The sequence below is a fragment of the Pseudorca crassidens genome, chromosome 14, assembly GCF_039906515.1.
Source record: "Pseudorca crassidens isolate mPseCra1 chromosome 14, mPseCra1.hap1, whole genome shotgun sequence".
Classification (NCBI taxonomy): Eukaryota; Metazoa; Chordata; class Mammalia; order Artiodactyla; family Delphinidae; genus Pseudorca; species Pseudorca crassidens.
The window spans coordinates 13927308-13950112 of record NC_090309.1 but is presented as its reverse complement, the minus strand read 5'-3'; the positions used below and the strand labels follow the sequence as shown (position 1 = coordinate 13950112).

Below are 22805 nucleotides of genomic sequence, written 5' to 3'. Positions count from 1 at the left end.
CTGTCATGTGGAGAGAGAGGTGAATACAGAGAGTGACAGTTGAGATAATGCTTACCTGGACCACTGGAAGGAACATTTAAATGGTAATTTCGACTAATTGCTGGTAGATGAGTGTGGACTACCATGAGAATGTAACTCCTAGGGCCCCCAAAACTTTCATGGGCTTTACCTCCAAGAACCACAGAAGTTTCTCATGGTGAAAAAGCAAGAAAGATACCCCTGTTTCTCTGGCAGGAAGAAAAGAAAAGTAACCATTCTGAAATATTCACACAGTGTTGTTCTTCCTAAAAAAGGCCTATTCTCCAGTAAAACAAACCTTACTAGAGCCTTATCTCACCCTGGAGACGGGCGTTTATCTGACATTATCTGCTTTCTCCTAGTCTTCCTATGTCACTGGGAGTGGGCAGGAAGGTAAGAAACACTTGTGAACACCATGTCCAGGGACACAGGTCACTAAAACACTGAGTTTTAATAAGATGATAGAACGCTTCCAGTCCCCCACACCTTACTACCACACCAATAGGGTTCCAGTATAACAATGCATTAGAGATAAAAGAGATGCAAGATGCATGCCCTATCTAAAGAGGAGTTTTTGTGGATGCCCAAGATAACAAGAGAAATAAAAACAAGGACAGTAGAGGAACTTTAAGCCTCTGGCACCTACAGCCACAGCAAACATTAACATAGCCAAACCCCTGGCCTGATGACCTTAAAACCTCATATTGAAGACCTATTTACCTCATTTCCTATTACCCCACACATCATGTCCAGTTTTCAACAAAAAATTACAAAGCATTCTAAAAGACAAGAAAAAGCACAGTCTGAAGAGACAAAGTAAGCATCAGAACCAGACTTACATATGACATAGATATTGACATTTTCTGGCTCTTGCGGGAAAAGTAAACATTACCCAAGAAGAGATAGGTAATGTAAGCACAAAGATGGAACCATTAAGGATCAAAAAGAAATGCTAGAAATATAAAACACGTTAATATTATAACAGAAATGAAGACTGCATTTGACGAGTTCATCAGTACATAAGACATAGCCAAGGAATAGATCAGTGAATCTGAACCAGTGAATAGAAACTTGCAAAACTGAAATGCAATCGGAAAAAGAATGAAAACAAACAGAAGAGGACATCTAAGAACAGTGGACAATTTCAAAAGATGCAACATACACATAATTGAATACCAGAAGGAGAAAAAAAAGAGAAAACAGTACAGAAAAAATAGGAAATAATAATGGCTGAGAACTTTCCAATAATGACAGACCCCAAACCATGGATAAAGGAAGCAAAGAGAAGACAAAGTAGGATAAGAATCCAAAAAATGACAACTAGTTATCTCATTTCAAAATGGGGAACACGAGAGCAAAGAGAAAATTTTGAAAGACAGAGAAAAAACATACCTCACCTACAGGGGAACAAAGATAAGAATTACAAAAGACTCCTTGTTAGAAACTATGGAAGCAAGAAGAGAGTGGAGTGAGATAAAGTGCTGGAGAAAAAATCACCAACCTAGAATTCTACATCCAGCAAAATTATCTTTCAAAAGAGAAGTAAAGACTTTATCAGACAAACAAAAATTGAAGGAATTCATCACAGCAGATCTAGATTACCAGAAATGTTTTTTAAAAGCTCTTCAGGGAGAAGCAAAATTATACAGGTCAGAAACTGGGACATATATAAAGTAAGAATATTAGGGAAAGAATAAATGAAGATAAAATCTTTTTTCTTATTCTTAACTTTTTTTTTTTTGGCTGTGTGGCATGGCTTGTGGGCTATTAGTTCCCCAACCAGGGATTGAACCCATGCCCCAGAAGTGAAAGCGCTGAGTCCTAACCACTGGACCACGAGGGAATTTCCTATTCTTAAAGTAATAATAGTGACAGTATATTGGGTGAAGATAGAATATGGATAACTGAAATGAATGAGAGCAATATCATAATGGACAGAATACATTGTTTAAAGGTATCTGCATTACATGTGAAACAGTATAATGGCATTTGAAGTTAACTTAATTACAAATGTATATTTCAAAATCTGGGCCAATCACTAAAAACTTTTTACAAACACATAATTGATACACTAATAGATGAGATTAAATGAATCATATGAAAGGTTCAGTGAAAACCAGACAGGGTAAAGCAAGAAAGCGAGAGAGAGAGAGAGAAAGTAAGAAAGAGTCAACTATACATCGCCTACAAGACTAAGGTTAAAAGTAAATATAAAGACTAACATTAAAAGTAAAAGGAAGGAGAAATATACCATGCAAACACTAATCAAAACCAAGCTCTCTCCTATCTCACACAGCATATAGAAATTAACTCTACGTTAGTCAAAGACCTAGATATAGGAGCTAAAACTATAAAACTCAGAAGAAAATACTGAGTTTTATATGGGATAAATCATCATAACTTTGGATTTGCATTAGAAACATCCCAAAAGCATGAGCAAAAAAAAAAAAAGAAAGAAAATACATATATTGAACTTCATCAAAATTAAAAACTGTACATCAAAGAATATTATCAGAAAAATAATAAGATCACCTATATAATGAGAGAAAATATTTGCAAATTATATACCTGATAAGGGTCTTCTAAAAAATATATAAAGAATACGTACAACTCAATAACAAAAAGACAACCCAATTAAAAAACAGGCAAAGGGCATAAACAGACATTTCTCTGAAGGAGATATACAAATGGCCAAAAGGCACATGAAAAGATATTCAACCTCATTTGTCATTAAGGGAATGTAAATAAAACCCACAAGATACCACTTCACATAAAGCATATTGACTATAATAACAGAATTGGCTATAATCAAAAATATAAGTGTTAGCAAGGAGAGAAATAGGAACACTTGTACATTGCTGGTGGGAAGGTAAAATGGTGAAACCACTGTGAAAAACAGTTATAGAGTTCCTCAAAAAGGTAAATAAATTCTACTCCTAGGTATATACCCAAAAGAATTGAAAATAGGTACTCAAAAAATATTCATATGAGAATGTTCAAAACAGCACTATTCACAACAGTCAAAAGGTTGAAACAACTCAAATGTCTATCACTGGATGAATGCATGAGTTGTGAGATATGCATGCAATGAAATATCATTCAGCCATAAAAAGGAAGTAAGTACTAGCTACATCATGGATGAACCTTGAAAACACTGTAGTAAATGAAAGAAGCCAGACATAAAAGGCCCATATATTGTATGAGTCCACTTATAAGAAATTAGAATAGAAAACAGATTGGTAGTCACCAGATGCTGGAGGGAGATTAGAATGGGCGGCAACTGCTTAGAGAGTACAGGGTTTTACTTTAGAGTGATGAAAATGTTTTGGAACTAGATAGAGGTGGTGGTTGCATGTTATGAATGTACCAAATGCCACTGAATTGTTCAGGGTAAAATGGTTCATTTTATGTTATGTAAATTTCACATCAATGAAAATAAAGAAGTAAAGAAAGAAAAAAGAAAGAGAGGGAGTGTGGGAGAAAGAAAGGAAGGAAAAAAAGGAGGGTAGCTGTATTAAGACAAAGCAGACTTCAGAACAAAAAAACTTATCAGGGCAACAGAGGCATTAAGTAAGGATTCAATAAGAAAACAAAACAATCCTTAGTGTGCATGCACCTAAAAACAGGGCATCAAAATATATGAGGCAAAAGTTGATAGATCTGAAAGGGGAAATGGACAAATCCATGTTATAGCTGAAGAATTCAAAACCTCCCTTGAGATAATCAACAAATGGAACAGAGAGGAAATCAGTAAGGATATAGCTGACCTGAACGGAACTATCAGTCAACTTGATCTAATTAATATTTATAGAATACTCTGTCCAACAACAGAACACATAGACTTCTCAAGCTCACATGGAAATACTCCTCAAGACAGACTACTTTCTGGGCCATAACACACACACTCTAACAAATTTTTAAAAAAATAGAAATCATACAAAGTGTGTTCTGAGACCACAATGGAATGAAGCTAGAAATCAGTAACAGAAAAATAGCTGGAAAATCCCTAAATTTTGGAGATTAAACAACACACATCTAAGTAACACATGGGTCAAAGAAAAAGTCTCAAGATAAATTTAAAATTATTTTGAATTAAATTAAAGTGGGAATAAATACAACTTATGAAAATGTGTAGGGTGCAGCAAAAGCATTGGGAAGTTAATTTATAGCATTAAATGCATATATCAAGAGAGAGCTAGACATCAATAATCTAAGATTCCACCTTAGGAAACTAAAGAAAGAAGAGCAATTTAAGCATCAAGCAAGCAGAAGAAAAAAAACAATAAAAATTACACAATCAATGAAATTGAAAAGAGGAAAGTACAATAAGAGAAAATCAATGAAACCAAAATCTGGCTCTTTAAACAGATCAATAAAATAGATAAGCCTTTAGCCAGGCGAACAGAGAAAAAAAGAGAGAAGACAAGTTTACCAATATCAGAAATGCAAACGGGGTCATCACTACTGATTCCATGGAGAATAAAAAGACAATAAAGGAATATTATGAACAATTCTATGCTCACAAACTTGGTAAACTAGATGAAAGGGACCGATTACTTGAAAGCCTACTAAAACTCACACAAGGAGAAGTAGATTATCTGAATAGGCCTATTATTATTAAAGCAATTGAATCGGTAGTTAATAACTTCCCAACAGAGAAAGTATCAGGCCCAGATGGTTTCACTGGTGAATTCTACCAAAGATTTAAGGAAGTAATGATAACAATTCTCTACAAAATCTTCAAGGAAATATAAGAGTGAATATTTCTTAACTCATTCTATGAGGCCAGCCTTGTCCTAATGTCAAAACCAGATAAAGACATTACAAGAAAGGAAAACTACAGACCAGTATCTCTCATGAATGCAAAAATCCTCAACAAAACGTTAGCAAATTGAGTGTAAAATTACATAAAAAGAATTATAAACCACAACCAAGTGTGATTTATTCCAGGTATGCAAAGCTGGTTCAACATTCAAAAATCAGTCACTGTAATCCACCACACATCAATAGGTTAAATAAGAAAAATCGTAGGAATTGACACAGGAAAACCATTCTCCTATACTCACAATAAAAACTTTCCACAAACCTGAATAAAAGGAAAATTCCTCAATTTAATTAAAAAAAAAACTGCAACCCCACCCTCACCCCAAACTATAGCTAACATCATAATTAATGGCAAGAAATTAGAAGCTTTCCCCCTAAGATAAGGAAAAAGGCAAGGATATCATCTCTCTCTACTCCTATTCAACAGTGTAATGAAGTCCTAGCTAATACAATAAGAAAAGAAAAGGTACACAAATTTGGGACAAAACAATTAAACTGATGTGTGTGTGTGTGTATATATATATATATATATTTATTTATTTACTTATATTTATATTTATATATATTTGTTGTTGATTCTTTGGAATGGATATAAAAAATCTCCAAGAACTCCAAGAATTAACAAGCAAATATAGCAAGGTCATAGGACAGAAGATTAATACACAAAAGTTAACTGCTTTCCAGTATATCAGTAATAAACAATTGGAATCCGAAATTTTAAAAACATTTACCATAGCACCAAACAAAACAATAAAACACTTGGGTAAAAATCTAACAATACGTAAAGGATGTACATGTAGAAAACTACAAAACGTTAATGAAAGAAATCACAGACATATAAATAAATGGAGAGATATTCCATGTTCATGGATTGGAAGACTAAACACTAATATATCAGTTCTTCCCAACTTCATCTGTAGATTCAATGCAATCCCAATCAAAATCACCAGAATCTATTCTGTAGATATCAACAAACTGATTTTAAAGTTTATATGGAAAGGCAAAAATGCCCTGGAGTAACCAAGACAACCGTGAAGAAAAACAATGCTGGAGGATTCCCCATTACCCAACTTGAAGACTTAATATAAAGCTACAGTATTCAAGACAGAGTAGTTGGCCAAAGAATAGACACATAGATCAACAGACCAGAATAATTAGACCCACACAAATATGCCCAACGGATGATATAACAAATAGATATTTTTTCTCACAATTGAACGAAACTAGTTTTTAAATGCCCTAAATTCAAATCTTCCCAATAATGCTGATTAAGCTCAATCTCCATTCTATTAACGTCCAAAATGCTAAATTCTACTTTGTTTATACTTGGTGAACTATATCTATGATTAGAACCCGGAGGCATGAATTGGAGCAATTTAATAACTACATAAAAGGTGGCAACTAGCCGATAGAACAGTTTCACATGACCACCAGAAAATCTTGCTTTCCCCAAATGTTATTAATAGTCAGAAGAATAAAGAACATATTTTCTGAACTTGGTCTTCATGTCTCAGCTTAAATGTTACTTTGGGAGGCCTTCTGTGACCCCTGGGATAAGTTAAACCCACTTGCAGTATAATTAGGCAGAACCCTATACCTCCTCTCTTTTGTAAACATTACATTAATTATACTAAACTAACATAATTATATATAACTAATATACTGATATTAATGTGTTTACACATTATAGACTGTATGGCTCCAGCAGGTCAAAGACCTTTTCTTATTCACTAACCCCTTCTGCCCCTGGCACAAAGCAAATGCTCAATAATTATCTGTTGAATTTAACTGCATAAAATATGTGTTGTGAAGAAGAGGCATAAAATTTCAGTCATCAGAAACACCAAAAATCTATGTTTTTAAATGTCAAAGAGAAAAAGGTTCATAAAACTGGTCAAAATTTTTTCTTTAACTTACAAAATCGAAAGGGATTTTGTGAAAGAAAAAATTCCTAAAAGAAATGGGAATAACCAAAATTATCCAGCCATGACCCAGATCAGTAGTTCTCAACCTCACTCCACACAGAAGTTACCTGGGACATTTAAACAATACCAATTTAACTGGGCTATAATAGAGCCCAAATGATAGGTAGTACTTAAAATTTCTTCAGGTGAATCTAATGTTCTGTTAGGGTAAAATACAGTCCAGTACAAAGAGCTCAAGAAACTGTCTCAAACAAGTCTCACAACTGGAAAGATCACTACAATAAACAAGAAAATGAAAACTGATAAAATGGAAAATTAACAAACCTTTATTTAGTACCAATAGAGTTTTAGTAATAAACAAAAAGCATTTATAATTGATAAGTTAAGCAGAACATAAGCAAGGAGTACAGTATAAAGAAAAATCAAATTGTAAATCAGACAGTATGCTGTGAAAACCATAAGAACTCTACAGAGAATTTCACACTATCAAGATATATACTTTATTCAAATTCATTCATAGAGTCTACTACATGTCAAGCCAACTAGGCACAGGAAACTAAAACAAATAAAAGTGTGTTTTCTATAAACAGTGTGGAAACAAATGGTAAGCCAAATGGAAAACAAGATGATTGAATTCCTGTTCTCATCCTTCATTGAAATTAATTAAGTGGATTGAAGACTTAAATACAGAATGCAAAACTATGTTACTTTAAGAAGACAGTATAGGAGAATACCTTTATGATTTCAGATTAGGAAAGGATTTCTTCTTTTTTTTTTTTAGGAAAGGATTTCTTTTAAAAGACACAAAAATCAATAAGCATAAAGGAACAGAGTGATATTCTTATCTATACTGAAATTAAGAATTTTTACTCATCATAAGATACCATTTAAAGGAAGGAAAAAGTTCAGAAAATTGGAGAAGCTATTTGTAACCACATAAATGGGAACAAAAGCATTTATAAAGCCTTGGTATCCAGAATATATAAAGACCTGTATCCAGGATACATAAAGATTTCCTATGAATCAATGTCTTTTTTTTTTGAATTCTGAACTTTGTATGTGAAAACCCACAGGATGAACGTGTCTCTGCATGATGTTATCTTCTCCCAGAGAAGACCTAATTTGCTTCAGGCAAACATCTAGCCTAAGAACACTGACAACTGGTTATTAATTAAGCTTAATAAATCCAATCAGGGATAGGGACGATTTGACACTGGACATCAGTCTTTGTAAAGGCCGGTTTATTTCCAGTTCACAGTTACCACTAAGGTGTATCCTTTCAGAGTTCTAACCAAAATCCTTGGGGACTTAAATGAGTCCCTCATCCTTTGTGTGCCCTGAACTCCAATTTTTGAACCCCCTAACCACAGGATGTCAAAATCTCTCCTCAAATTCTCAGTTTCTCAATACTGCATGAGGAATTAGAGGATCTCTTTAGGGGGAAAAACTGGTCCCAAATGACTGGGCTCATGTAATTGAGCTTCCCACTTCTCTCAGATCTTGATTTTGCAATTCTTCACTACCTTGGTAGTTTTCAGTAATTTCAAATGGTTATACTTTTAATCTAGCTCTTCTAGTTATTTTCAGCAGGAGGGTTGGCTCAAAAAACCTAGTCTCTAATCACCTTCATAACTTTTTAAAGAATATACTTCTTTCTTCTAATTAAAAGGCCTAGAAGCAAGAACACTCCAGTAGTAATAAGCACCACAAGCACCTAAATTTTGGTTTCTAAATACCATTCCCACTAAAAGAAATTTGTACTCCTTGGAGAAATTGTTGATTCCACGTATCAGGGTGGGATATACAAATCACACTGCTGTAGACAGAATGTTTGTATCCTCCCAGTTGCAATGTTGAAACAGTCCTCAATGTGATGGTATCTGGAGGTGGGGCCTTTGGGAAATGATTAGGTCATGATGGCAGAGCCCTCATGAAATGAGTTTAGTGCCTTATAATAGAGACTCCAGAAAGCTTGATCCCCCTTTCTGCCCATGTGAGGGCACAGTGAAAAAATGGTCACCTATGAACTAGGAATCAGGTCGTCATCAGACACTGAATCTGAGGGTTCCTTGATCTTGGACTTCTCAGCCTCCAGTACTGTGAGAAATAAATTTCTACTGTGTATAAGCTACCCAGTCTGTGGCATTTTGTTATAACAGCCCAAATGGACTAAAACAGATATCTAGTTAAAAGTAAATTCCTCTTCCACGTTTGACCCTCAGCTACCTAGCTCCTCTCCCTGAAGGTGATGTCTGTATAAAGGACTTTGTGTATCCTTCAAGATTTAAAACATATATAAAACTAGAAATTAGCCAAAAACAACAAATATAAGTGAACTTAGGTCAAAAATTGCCTACTCTGATCACTGTCAGATGGATATAGAGAAGATGGTCAATTAGGGTATCTTCAAATGTGTAAGCATTTTCTCTCACCATCTCTACTTCATGAAACAAATATTTGATAGACACCTTACTCTTATTAAGGGAGTTCAACACTATGCTGAAAAGTAGATGATAAGAAAAACACGATCCTTGCTCTTAAGAAGCTTACAATTTTGCTGAGGACAGGAAGTAAAAAAGAAAGTATTCTTCCTGGATAACACTTTACTAATGTCTTCCCGGATCCCCTGAATCCTGTCTAAAACCACGCTCTGCGGTTCCTTCCTCTCCATCACCATCCTGTCAAAAATCTGCTCTTTTCCAGAATTCTCTCAATTTCAGTTCATGATACCAACACTGAGTGGGATGATGGATTTGATGGCAGTGAGGTTAAACAGAAACCTAAGAATCATCTTTGCACTTTCATCCCACATCCAGCAGATAAGCAAATTCTGACTATATATCCTAAATATTTCTAAAACTCCTCCTATCCTTTCTATCCCCGTTTTTGCTCTCAGTTAAGACCAGCATCATCTCTCATCTGGGCCACTTAATTGCTCCATACCGAAGTCTCTTCCCTCCAATTCTTGCTCCAAACCACTATTCTGAATGCTCCCCATCCTTAGTAGGCATGATACATAGGCCTTCATTAATCTGCCCTCTACCTACCTCTCCAATTTAACATCTTACCATTGCATCCCACTCAGATATAACCTTATTTCATCCTTCAACCATTCTAAACTTTTTTCGGGTTCCTCCAACCTACATTCCACACTTCTATACCTTGCATCTGCAGTTTATTTTGTTTGGAATGCCTCTTCTTTCCCAGTTCTATACCAATCCATCCACCTGGCTAATGCCTCTTGTGACAAGACCCAGATAACCTCCCTGACCAGGTCCTCTTCCCTACTCTGAACAGTAAGTTACTCCCCCCACACACTGTGACATCATAGATCTTGTACATACTTATATTATTGCTCTTATTTACCCTAAAATATAAGCATTTGTTCACGTCAGCCTCCCCCAAAACTTGGTATCCTTTGAAGTTGTTCTCCAGTGTCTTATTTTTGCAAACCTAATGTCAACCCAATATACACTAAAATATCTCAATAAACGTTTGTTGTATTAACTAAGTGAATGAAGCCTTCTCTTTTCCTCCACCTCCCTTTCTCATTTTCTTCCCCCTTCCGATAGCAACCCACAACCATGTGTCATGACTCAGTCTATGGATATAAGTTAGTTACATGATTTCAGAATTCTGATGCCATAAAAGGTGACATGTTCTACCCAAAGGCTAAATTAGCAAAGTCCCTAAGTGAGGACAGCACAATTTTCCAGCGGAACCTCGGGTCCAAGAAAAGAATCTCTTTCAAGCATAATCTCAAGTCCTCTTGATTCCCATCCTAAGACAGTCTCAGTTTCTAAATGGATTACAAGGCTCATCCTCAGCAGGCCCAATCCAGTCTTAAATTGGACACTTTAAGATAGAACAAGTTTCGCCACTAAGATGTCTCCATCAAAGTATCTGAGATAGCTGGGGGCAAAGACTTATACAGCTAATGTTTCCCTGGAATATCCCTTGAAACACTGCTCATCTTAAAACTACTTGACTTGAAACCTTACTTAATCTTATTCTGATACTCATTCATCACTCAATATTTATTTAGCACCTACTCTGTGCTGGATACTTTACCAAAGCTCTGGGGTCATCACCCATAACATAAATATGTATATGTGACGTGACCTGACTTGCCTGACCTGACTTGTCTCCATGGCCTAAATGACAATGATGATGGTGTGGCGTGGCATGGCTGCACCTGGCCCCTGCTTATTCTGTGCTGGGACCTCATCTTCCAGTCCCCAGTGTAAGGCATACTATAAATCAATCCTAATTCAAGAGTTGCCCAGCTGACTCTACAGCATTTAGTTGGTTCTCTTTTTCCTCTAACTCTTCTCTCTCTGCCAACATTATCTTGGATTTTGGTTTGTTTTTTAAGTTTCCATTATTTAGCTTCTTTTATAAAGTTGAATTTTTAAGTTTTCTCCTTCTCCCTCTCAAAAAAATGCCAGACTAAAACTAAAATGTCAGACATTATTTGTCTTCTTATTCATATACTGGTTCTCAATACTTTACCTGTGCTTCCACAGCTCTATGGAGAAAAAAGTACTTCTCCTTCCTGCTTTATTGGCACTTTCTGGAATTACAAATTCAATGCTAAATAATTGTGGCAGGTGACAAAACAATTTCCTCATAAATCACAAGGTATAAAGAGCTTGGTAGAAGCTGAATGTAAAGCAAACAGATACACTCTTCTGACAAATTAGAACAAGGTATAATTAGAACTCAAAGGATAGCTTGGAGTACCGTGAAGAGGAAATTGAAGAAAATCTTGGGCAGGGTACCTCCAGTACCAGTTAAAGTAAATAATCTAGCACTAAAATTCCTACTAAAGAGTCAAGAACCTGGACTTCCCAGGTGGTCCAGTGGCTAAGACTCCATGCTCCCAATGCAGGGGGCCTGGGTTTGATCCTTGGTCAGGGAACTAGTTCCCACATGCATGCTGCAACTAAGATCCCATGTGCTGCAACTAAAAAAGATCCCACATGCTGCTACTAAAGATCCTGCATGCCACAACAAAGATCCCTCGTGCTGCAGCCAGGACCCGGCGCAACCAAATAAATATTTTTTTAAAAAAGGAGAGTCAAGAAACAATTCACAGGCAGGAGGTGTGTGGAAAATATGATAGTGGAGGGCTAAATCATTTCTTTTTTTAAAAAAATGTACAGCTTCACTCTAACATTTTTTTCAATTATTTATTTATTTATTTATGGTTGTGTTGGGTCTTCGTTGCTGTGCACAGGTTTTCTCTAGTTGCATCAAGCAGGGGCTACTCTTCACTGCAGTGCACGGGCTTCTCATTGTGGTGGCTTCTTTTGTTGCGGAACATGGATTCTAGGCGCGCGGGATTCAGTAGTGTGGCACGTCGGCTCAGTAGTTGTAGCTCGCAGGCTCCAGAGTGCAGGCTCAGTAGTTGTGGCGCATGGGCTTAGTTGCTCTGTGGCATGTGGGATCTTCCTGGACCAGGATTGAACCCGTGTCCCCTGCATTGGCAGGCGGATTCTTTTTATTTTTTTATTTTATTTTTTTTTTGCGGTACACAGGCCTCTCACTGTTGTGGCCTCTCCTGTTGCGGAGCACAGGCTCCGGACGCACAGGCTCAGCGGCCATGGCTCACAGGCCCAGCCACTCCGTGGCATGTGGGATCTTCCCGGACCGGGGCACGAACCCGTGTCCCCTTCATCGGCAGGCGGACTCTCAACCACTGCGCCACCAGGGAAGCCCCTTTTTATTTTTTATTCTTTTTAATTTATTTATTTTATTTATTTTTGGCTGTGCTGGGTCTTCGTTGCTGCGCGTGGGCTGTTTCTAGTTGCGGCGAGTGGGGGCTACTCTTTGTTGTGGTGCACAGGCTTCTCATTGCAGTGGCTTCTCTTGTTGCAGAACATAGGCTCTAGGCACGTGGGCTTCAGTAGTTGTGGCACGTGGGTTCAGTAGTTGTGGCTCACAGTTCTAAAGCACAGGCTCAGTAGTTGTGGTGCACAGGCTTAGTTGCTCCACAGCACGTGGGATCTTCCAGGACCAGGGCTCGAACCTGTGTCCCCTGCATTGGCAAGCAGATTCTTAACCACTGTGCCACCAGGGAAGTCCCCCAAATCATTTCTAATCACACAAGTCTGGGAGTGATCACTCCAACCTCTGAACTCCTGTAACTATATATGTGATACCCAATCCAGACTTGTTCTTGAAATGCTTATCTTACTTGCTAGACGATACATTCTTTGGCTGTTTATTTCATCTTTATAATATCCCTCTGGCAGGCATATTTTAAAAAACAACCTCGTGCATCAACCCTGTGATTTTCAGGTTTTAACTTACTTTCACAGGTAGGCTACCCTATTGGAAGACTATACAATCTTCGAGCTCTTAGCAATTACATTTATCATTTAAAAGCAGTCTCAGTGCTATTCAAGTAATACATATACTAGGGATCAGATTAAATAGTAATGAGACTGTTTTCCCATAATCTTCTCCCTTTATGAATGGCAAACCTAAGACTAAACACTGAAGGTAATAATCCTTCCTAACGTCAAAAATACACTTCTATAATAACAAGCACCTCAGAATATATACATGCCACAAAATGTGCATCTATATAATGTTATACAGTTTGAAAAGTAATGTCACATACTCTTACCTCATTTAAGCTCCACAATTTTTATTTTACCAGGGAGTAAAACTGCGTAAGTTGCCTGAGGAAACTAATAATTATTGAGTGCCTACTGTTCTAGTACCCATCAATAACAAATACGATCAACACATACTTTACGTGCCGACAACCTCATGACGCATGACATTGGTTTTTAAAACAGGCCTGCTAGAGCTGAACATGTAAGACTATTTATTAAATAAAAGATTTTAGGTTTGTTTCCCATTATGTGTAAGTCTGTACTGGGTGCTGTAATTCTTCTCAAACTTTAATGTGCATACTTATCACTGGAGATCTTGTCAGAATTCAAATTATGATTCAATAGGTCTCAGGTAGGGCTCAAGATTTCTAACAAGGTGCCAGGTGATGCTGATATTGTTGGTCTGCATTTTGAAAGCAAGGTTGGACTTCTCTGGTGGCACAGTGGTTAAGAATCTGCCTGCCAATGAGAGCAAGGTTGTAGAATATATAATTTACCCTGGGAGTTCCCTGATAGCCTAGCGGTTAGGATTCCGGACTTGCACTGCCAAGGCCAGAGTTTGATCCCTGGTCGGGAACTGAGATCCCATGAGCAGCCTGGAGCGGCCCAAAACAAAAACACAAATTTACCCTAACTAGCACTACTACCTAAAACTTAACGTCCTTTCATCTTCAATAACTCTTAAGTGATACTATTATCATTCCTACTTGACACCCAAGACTAAGGCTCAGAGAAATTAACTTTGCCTACATGACAAAGCTGATGTGTGCGGAACCAGATTACAAACTTAGGCACACGGACTCCACAGGGCACTCAACCGCTCCACAGTATCCCGACGTGATCGCAGTTGACAGGCAGATTCTGAAGTCTAAGCCAGATGCAGAGTTGTTATCTCCTGTACCACTCTTCCGAGTGGGGTCCCTGCTGTAATTGTGCGTCTGGTGCCAACAGAACGTTGGAGGGCAGGGGAATGAGATCCAGAGCCTCCCTCTCAATACGGCGCAGTGGGTGGGGAACGCCCGGACAGTCCTGCGGCGGGGACGGTGTCCTCGGGGTACCACGGAACCATGGGTGGTACGCCAGTTGTCCTCGGGAGGGAGGGAGGGGGCGGGGCCTGCGCCAGGGAAAGGTTCCGGCGGGACGTACCAACGCGCGCCGGGGAAGGGGTTCCAGAGGCGAGGCCGGCGCTGCTGCCTCCGCGCCCGGAGCCGAGGCCGCGGAAGTCTTAACCCGACCCTCGGCTCCCTTGTGGAGTGGAATACCAGGGTTCTCTTTCGCTACAGCCGTTTCCTAAGAGACTTCCTCCGGCCCCTCAGTCGAGTGGGAGGCCCCGGAAATGGGGGCCGAGCGGCACCTGGCCAGCCGCTGGGGGGAGACTGTCCAGTCGTTTACGAACTCTATCACGCCCCACGCAAACCCACCCACTCCGGTGCCGCCGCCGTAGCCCTTACCAGCTCTTTGGGCGGCTTCTCTGGGGTTTTTCCAAACAGCCCCATGGCGAACTGAACTCGCCTCACCCCTCCCGGCTTTCCGTTCCCTGCACCCAGGCAGGTCACGGGCAGCCGCCTGGGCGGGGCCGCCGAGAGGCGAGGAGTCAGAGCGCCAGGAGCAGGGAGCGGCCGCGGGGAGCCTTGGTGCGCATGCGCCGAACTCATGCGCAGACTTGGGTCGGCGGAGTTTTGTCAGAAAGATTGAGGCGATTGCGCACTTTCTGGGAGGGGACTTGTGGGCCTAGGTGTATTCTTCTGAGGCGTAGAGGCGGTTCCTCTGAAGGATGCGAGTTTATTGACTACACCTGGTGATTACAGCTGTGCCTGCTCACCTAAACCTGTATGTTGTGGCACCGGAAGTCTGTATCTCTACCCAAACGAGGTACAATACTTTTACAACCACTTTCCTAACATCTTTATCCTTCTGTCCCGAAGGCACCTCACATGCAGCGAGCCAGAAATGACCTCTTCCTCCCGGCAGACCTACTCCTCTCCTCTGTTGTCACTACCGTGACCTAGTCACTAAAACCTGGACATTATCTTTCCTGCCCCTCTTACCAAGTCCCAGCAATTGTAACTTTCCTTTTTTTTTTAAACTCCAGCCCTCCTCTTTCATCCCAAGTGTCACAGCTTCTGTTCGGGCCTTCGCCATTTCCAGCGTGAATAATTCCTATCTGCCGTGTGTGTGTGTGTGTGTGTGTGTGTGTGTGTGTCTGTGTGTGTGTCTGTGTCTGTGTGTGTCTGTGTCTGTGTGTGTATTCCTGCAGTCCACATACACCATAACCTTCATCAAATTCTCAGAGGACTCTGTGACTAAAAAGGACTAGTCGCATTTTAGCTGGGCAGTCTCTGATTGAACCTACAACGGTGATCTGATGGCTGCTGTCATTACCTCCTCTCATGATGGGAAGAGCCATTTAGTGCCTCAACCCCATACTCCCATCTCTGGTGGGAATGTAAAATGGTACTACACTCTGAAAATACTTTGGCAAATTCTTTAAATGATAAACGTACATCTATCTCATGCCATTCCACTGCTAGCTATTTATCCAAGAGGAGGAGAAGAGTATGTTCTTACAAAGACTTGTACAGGCCTCCTTATTTGTAATTGCCAAGAACTGGCAATAATCCAAATGTCTATCAACAGGTGAATGGATAAACCAATTGTGGTAGATAATAAAAAAGAACAGACTTGATACGTGCAAGAACATGGATGAATCTCAACTATGCTGAGTGAAAGAAGCCAGAAAAAAACAAAAGAGTACATTTTGTATGATTTCATTTCTATAACATTCTAGAAGATGCAAACTATAGTGACAGAAAGTAGATCAGTGGTTGCTAGGGCACAGGGCTTGGTTTTGAAAGAGGCAGGAAGGAGGGATTGCCAAGGGACATAAGGAATATTTGGGGGGGTGATGGATATTATCTTGTTTCTGGTGATGGTTTCACGGATACCTACAGTGTTAAAAATTGGACACTTTAACATGGAAGCAACCTAAATGTCCATCAGCAGATGAGTGGATAAAGAAGATGTAGTGTACACACATACACACAATGGAATATTACTCAGCCATAAAAAAGAATGAAATAATGCCATTTGTAGCAACATGGATGGACCTAGAGATTATCATACTAAGTGAAGTAAGTCAGACAAAGACAAATTACATATGATACCATTTATATGTTGACTCTAAAAAATGATCAAATGAAATTGTTTACAAAACAAAAACACGCACAGACATAGAAAACAAACTCTTGGTTCCCAAAGGGGAAAGGAGGAGGAGGGATAAATTAGGAGTTTGGGAATTAACAGAAACAAACTACTAAATATAAAATACATAAGCAAGGACCTACTGTATAGCACAGGGAACTGTATTCAATATATTGTAATAACCAGTAATGGAAAAGAATCTGAAAAAGATTATATATATATATACAAAATTGAATCACTTTGCTGTACACCTGAAACTAACACATTCTAAATCAACTATACTTCAATAAAAATGGACACTTTAAATATGTACACTTTATGTCAACATACTTCAAAAAAGTTCTTTTTAAAAACAAATAGCAGTATAGGGGCTTCCCTGGTGGCACAGTGGTTGAGAGTCCGCCTGCCGATGCAGGGGACACGGGTTCATGCCCCGGCCTGGGAAGATTCCACATGCCGCAGAGCGGCTGGGCCCGTAAGCCATGGCCACTGAGCCTGCGCGTCCGGAGCCTGTGCTCCGCAACGGGAGAGGCCACAACAGTGAGAAGCCCACGTACCGCAAAAAAAAAAAAAAAAAAAAGCAGTATATGTTCACTGTAAAAAGTAAAACCTCCAACTCACTTCCTCAAGGAAAAAGGTCTCAAACTACTTATAATATTAAATAGTTGGTGTGAATGTGATCTTTCCTTTGGAGAATTTTTTAATATATATTTTTACTTATTTGGGAGCATATTGTACATATTGTTTTGCTATCTTCTTTTAAAAATTTTTTTACATAGATTTTCATTGATACTAATATCTAGAGCTAAGGGATTCCAAAGCAGGAATGTACTAACATTTATTTAACCATTTCCTTATTGTATGACATTAAGTGGTTTCCAGTTTTCCCCTTTACCAATAAATACAGACACAGCTTAAATTTTTAAGGTACTACCAATATCGTCCATACAGTTTGCACAGTTTGAACTACCAACAGTGTGTGAGAGCACCCTATTCCCTAAATCCTTGCTAACAATGAATTTAATCAATATTTTACATTTTTGCCAACTCGAGGGTATAAAATATTGTTTTAAATTTTCATTTCTCTGATTACTAGTCTAGATGAGCATCTTTTGGTATATTTGTTGGCTATTTGAATTTCTTCTGTGAATTGCCTCTTCGTATCCTTTGCCCATTTTCCATTGAATTGTCTCCCTTTCTTCCTTCCTCCCTTCCTTTTATTTTTTTTTTTTTAGTGTGATGGAGCTCTCTGAAGATGAGAAACCTGTAGAAATGTTTTTAAGTCTCCTTCACCATATCCCTCTTCTTTTTTTGATAATGAACTATAAGGCAGAAATTTTTCAGGTGGGAGGTCACTGGACTTCCAATTAGTCAACAATATTTATTAAATGCTTACTATGTGTCAGACATTCTATAGGCTGTAAGACAACCACGATGAACAAAAAGGAACCTCATACAATCTGATGAGAAGGACAGATACTAAACAATGGTGATAAATAAAACTGAGTGAATTACCACAAATGTGTAAAATTCTGACTATAGGAAGAACATGGTGTTCAGTGACTCTTCCCTAAGCATGTTTTGCTTTATTGTGCTTCACAGATACTGCATTTTTTTTTTTGCAAATTGTAGGTTTGTGGCAACCTTGCATCAAGCAAGTCTGTCGGCACCATTTTTCCAATGACATTTGCTCGCTTTATGTTTCTGCGTCACATTTTGGTTATTCTAGCAATATTTCAAACTTCATTATTAGTATATTTGTTATGGTGATCAGTGATCTTTGATGTTACTATTGCAAAAATAATACAACTTGCTGAAGCCTCAGATGATGGTTAGCATTTTTTAGCAATGAAGTATTTTTGTATGCATATTTGTTTAGACATAATGCTACTGCACGCTTAATAAACTACAGTATAGTGTAAACATAACTTTTATATGCACTGGAAAACCAAAAAACTCGTGTGACAAGCTTTCTTGCATTATTTGCTTTATTGTGGCAGTCTGGAACCGAACCCACAATAACTCTGAGGTATGCCTGTATAAGCTGAGGCCTGAAGGGTGAGCTAGCAGAGGGATGAAGAGTTTCCAGTGCAAAAGAAACCCCATGTGCCTAAGAGCCTTCCCAGTTCTAGGGGGTGGAGGTTTGGGGCCACAGGCATTTCATTTGTTCTAAAGTTGGTCATTGAGGACAAAGAGGCCAAACAGAGTGCAGAGGACAGTTTGATTTGGTATGTGACATTTCACAGAAATACAGAGCCCAAAGCTACCGACAGAGCCTTAAAAACACATCAATGCATTTGCTCCTCAGCGACTGGAAGGGCACTATGCATCTTCCACGCATTTTCCAGGCTCCACACTTAGAGCAACATATACTTTCTATTCGTGTCCTGATACTGCCTTGGCATTGGACAGAGCTGTGGCTGCGGCTGAAATTCGTCCTTCCTACATAGACCTCAGGAAGCATGCACCAGATCCTCCCACCTGCTGAGACTCACATCTGAGGGGGTGGGAAGAACTAAGTGAGCAGGCATTCTAGCTCTTTGCTCCTGCCAAACACAGCAAGTATTTAACAGGATCACACTCCCTTGCCATATGTTCACATAGACATTTATGCACACACATTTTAAAAGGTTTTATATGCATTCTCCTCCAGATCCCTGAAAAATATGACATATAGATGCATATCCTTGACGTGAAAGTTGCCTCAATGCCTGATGCTTTAAGTATTTCCCTAAATTTGAAATGAGAAGTAGAAAGGACTGTTTTCCCTTCATTCCCCAGATTGTCCTTGCTCATTTCAGTAAGATTTCCTACCTTAGTGAGCTTCCTGGCTCACAACTGTTCCCCATTCACCAGGTAGACTGTTAAATGAAATGCTTTGGGCAAGAAAGTGACAACCCAATTCCTGGCAGGAATTTTGACCTAATAAAAACAAGATACACCTTGTTTTATACAACAGATGGACTCTGAAAATGTTAGATATAAACTGACCTTTGGGAAATTGAATCCCCTCCCTTGCCTTATATAATAATTTTGGAGTGGATTTCTTAATTTCTGACCAACCTTCAGGTGTGAGGGACTCCTAACCACAGTTTATGACTTGAGATAAGGCAAAGAAAGACCTTGGGTCATCTCCTCCCCACTTGCAACCTTCTTCCACCAACCTTACAATGACTCTTGTATTAGATTCCTAGTGCTGCTATAACAAAGTATGACAAATTAGGTGGTTTAAAACAATTTACTGTCTCGCAGCTCTGGAGACTAGAAATCCAAAATCAAGGTGTCAGCAGGGCAATGCTCCCTCTGAGACGCTGGGTAGAATTGCTCCTTGCCCTTTCCTAGGTTCTGGTGATGGCTGTCAATCACTGGCTTCCCTTGACTTCCCACTGCATCACTCCAATCTCTGCCCCTATTGTTATGTGGTGTTTGTATTAGTCAGCTTGGGGTGCCAAAACAAAATACCATAGACTGGGTGGCTTAAACAACAGAAATTAATTTTCTTGCAGTTCTGGCGGCTGAAAGTCCAAGATAAGTGCCAGCCTGGTGACAGCTCTCTTCCTGTCTTGGCCTTCTTGCTGTGTCCTCACACGGTAGAGAGAGAGAACTCTAGTATTGCTTCCTCTTATGAGTACTAATCCCGTCATGAGGTCCCCACCTCATGACCTCATCTAAACCTAATCATCTCCCAAAGGACCCATCTCCAAGTACCATCACATTGGGGGTTAGGGCTCCAACATATAATGAATTTGGGGAGGACAGAATTCAGCCATAGCAATGTTCTCCCCTCGGTGTCTCTTCTTATAAGCACACCAGTCATATGGTATTGAGGGCTCATCCTAAGCCAGCATGACCTCATCTTAACCAATTACATCTGCAATGACCCTATTTCCAAATAAGATCACGTTCTGAGGTACCTGGGGTTAGAACTTCAACATATCTTTTGAAGGGGTACATTTCAACCTATAACAATCCTCATTTATACACATGGGTCCCCCACTTTAAAGAAGAAGGTGATAGAGGGTGGAGGCAGACTGGTTAGCTGAATCCTTTAAAAAACAACAACCAACTTCTGTCCTCCATGATTGGCCCCAAAGTGGGACAGTTTCCATTTGGGAGGGGTAAGTAGATATCTGAGGACTGACTCTAGCTTGGAGGATGTACCTTTCCCGGGAAATCACAGTAATCACTGCAACCATCCCACACTGCCATCTAGAGCACCATTTCCACCACCAAAGCTCCTCTCATGGGAGGTTACATGCCTTTTCTTATTTCTCCACAGCACAGCAGAGACAAAGCCTGAACTTAAAAAAAAAAAAACGAGCTGAATTTTTAAGGAATACTTTATTAAAATCTCCAAAAATCAGTATCACAGTATCAGAAATGGAAGAGTAGCATCCAGCTCACACAGTCAACATTACGGTGGACTGGATATTCTGAAAAACTCACTGCAAACACATAGAGAGTCTTGATAACATGCAGCCAGCACTATTTTATGTGCATGGTTGATCTCTCAAAAAAGTAAGAGAAATTAGTAATATCTGCCAATAACAGAAGCCAAGAACCCTGTTTGTGTACTGTAAAAAGAATATGATATAGCTTGTAGACAGTAAAGTGCACAAGTAAGTGTATGACCTGATGCATTTCTACATATGTATAAACCTATAAAACCACTATGCAGATCAATATTTAAAACATTTCCAAAACGTTAGAAGGCTCCATCATGCCTGTTTCTAGTCAATACCCCCAAAAGATAACCATCATTCTGATTTCTATCTCTATAGATTCGTTTTGCCTTTCTTGAACTTCACGTAAATGGAATCAAATAGTCTGCTTGGTTTTAATGGTTGGTTAGAGGAACAGGAGGCAAGTCTTTTGTCAGGGTAAAATGGTGAAGCAAAATTGAGACCCCCTGAAGACAGGAGCCATTAAGACCTCATCCTTGGTGAAAGAACAGGCTAGAAAAAAAAGTCTTATCTGCTAGCAAAGGGGACCAAGAAGAAGATGTTTGTTTTAGGCCACAGCTCTGATGAAAAAAGTAGAAGACTTCTTTAAGAAATCATAATTAGGGAATTCCCTGGCAGTCCAGTGGTTAGTACTTAGTGCTTCCACTGCAGGGGCAAGGGTTTGATCCCTGCTCAGGGAACTAAGATCCCATATGCCATGTGGTGCAGCTAAATAAATAATTTTTAATAAGAAAGCCAGTAAAAAGAAATCATAATTATAAATCTGCCTTCATGTGGGTTTAAATTTATACTACTCACATACTGTTGGAAATCCCAAGCCTAGATATTAATTTAAACTGTTCCTTGGTTGATAACATCACGGGTACCTGGCAGAAGCATAGTAAGCTCAGTTTGAAGGAACATACCTCAAATCCAGGCACTGTAGTATTCCTACAGATTAAGATAAACAAGAATTACCAAATGCACAAGGAAACAAACATCTAAGGCCAAGAGTAAATTTAAAAGGAATCATAATTATAGTCCAAAGCACATCAGATATTAGAATTCTCAAATGCAGAATAAAAATGTTACACTTAAAATGTTCACAGAAATAAAAGAGGGACTTAAAAGGAACAGGAGACCATAAAAATGAAAAAGAACCAAAGAATTACTAGATGTAAAAAAAAATAACAGAAATAAAAACCTTAGTCACTGAATAAACCTCAGTGAATGAATTAAGCAACAGATCACACATTACTAAAGAAAGAATACGTGAGTAGGAAGATAGATCTGAATTATCCAAAATGCTTTGGAAATAAACTAAGACGTGAGTAGACAGGAAAGAAGATGAAACATGGATGTTAGAATGTGGATATCCGTTATATGTTTAATTGAAGTTTCAGAAAGATTGAAATAAAATTATTGGAGAGAAAAGATTTTGAAAGGATAATAGCTGAGAATTTCCCCAACTTATCAAAGATATTAGTCTTAAGACTCAAGAAGTACATAAACTGCAGGCAAGGTAAATTTTTAAAACTATGCATTAAAGTGGCAGTACAAAATATCAAAGACACAGAGAATACTGTAAACATAACCAGAGAGAAAAAGTAGGTTACATACAAGAAGACAACAGTCAGACTGACAGTACCCTTCTTAATAGCCACGATGGAAGATGAAAGAAAGTGAAAGAACATCTGCAGAGTGGTTAGAAAAGAAAACAAGCAAAAAACTATTAACTTGTAACTGTATACCTTGCTAAATTATCATCC

At 38.8% G+C, this 22805-nt stretch overlaps 1 protein-coding gene and 1 long non-coding RNA gene across 3 annotated transcripts in view; one reads left to right on the top strand and one right to left on the bottom strand.

Annotated features, from left to right (window-relative positions):
- CHMP3 (charged multivesicular body protein 3) overlaps positions 1–15063 on the bottom strand; it is an 81751-nt gene extending 66688 nt beyond the window's left edge. Inside the window, exon 1 of one of the 2 annotated variants that reach the window (XM_067704458.1) lies at positions 14845–15063. In XM_067704458.1, the coding sequence (XP_067560559.1) occupies positions 14845–15048 (204 nt within the window). In that variant the 5' untranslated portion in view covers positions 15049–15063. The remainder of the gene's footprint in view (positions 1–14844) is intronic. The other variant, XM_067704459.1, reaches the window with a different exon arrangement.
- LOC137205983 (uncharacterized) lies at positions 15062–15498 on the top strand. Its single transcript, XR_010934398.1, has 2 exons — positions 15062–15223; positions 15319–15498. It is a non-coding gene; the product is annotated as an uncharacterized lncRNA (long non-coding RNA).
- The last annotated feature ends 7307 nt before the right edge of the window (positions 15499–22805 follow it).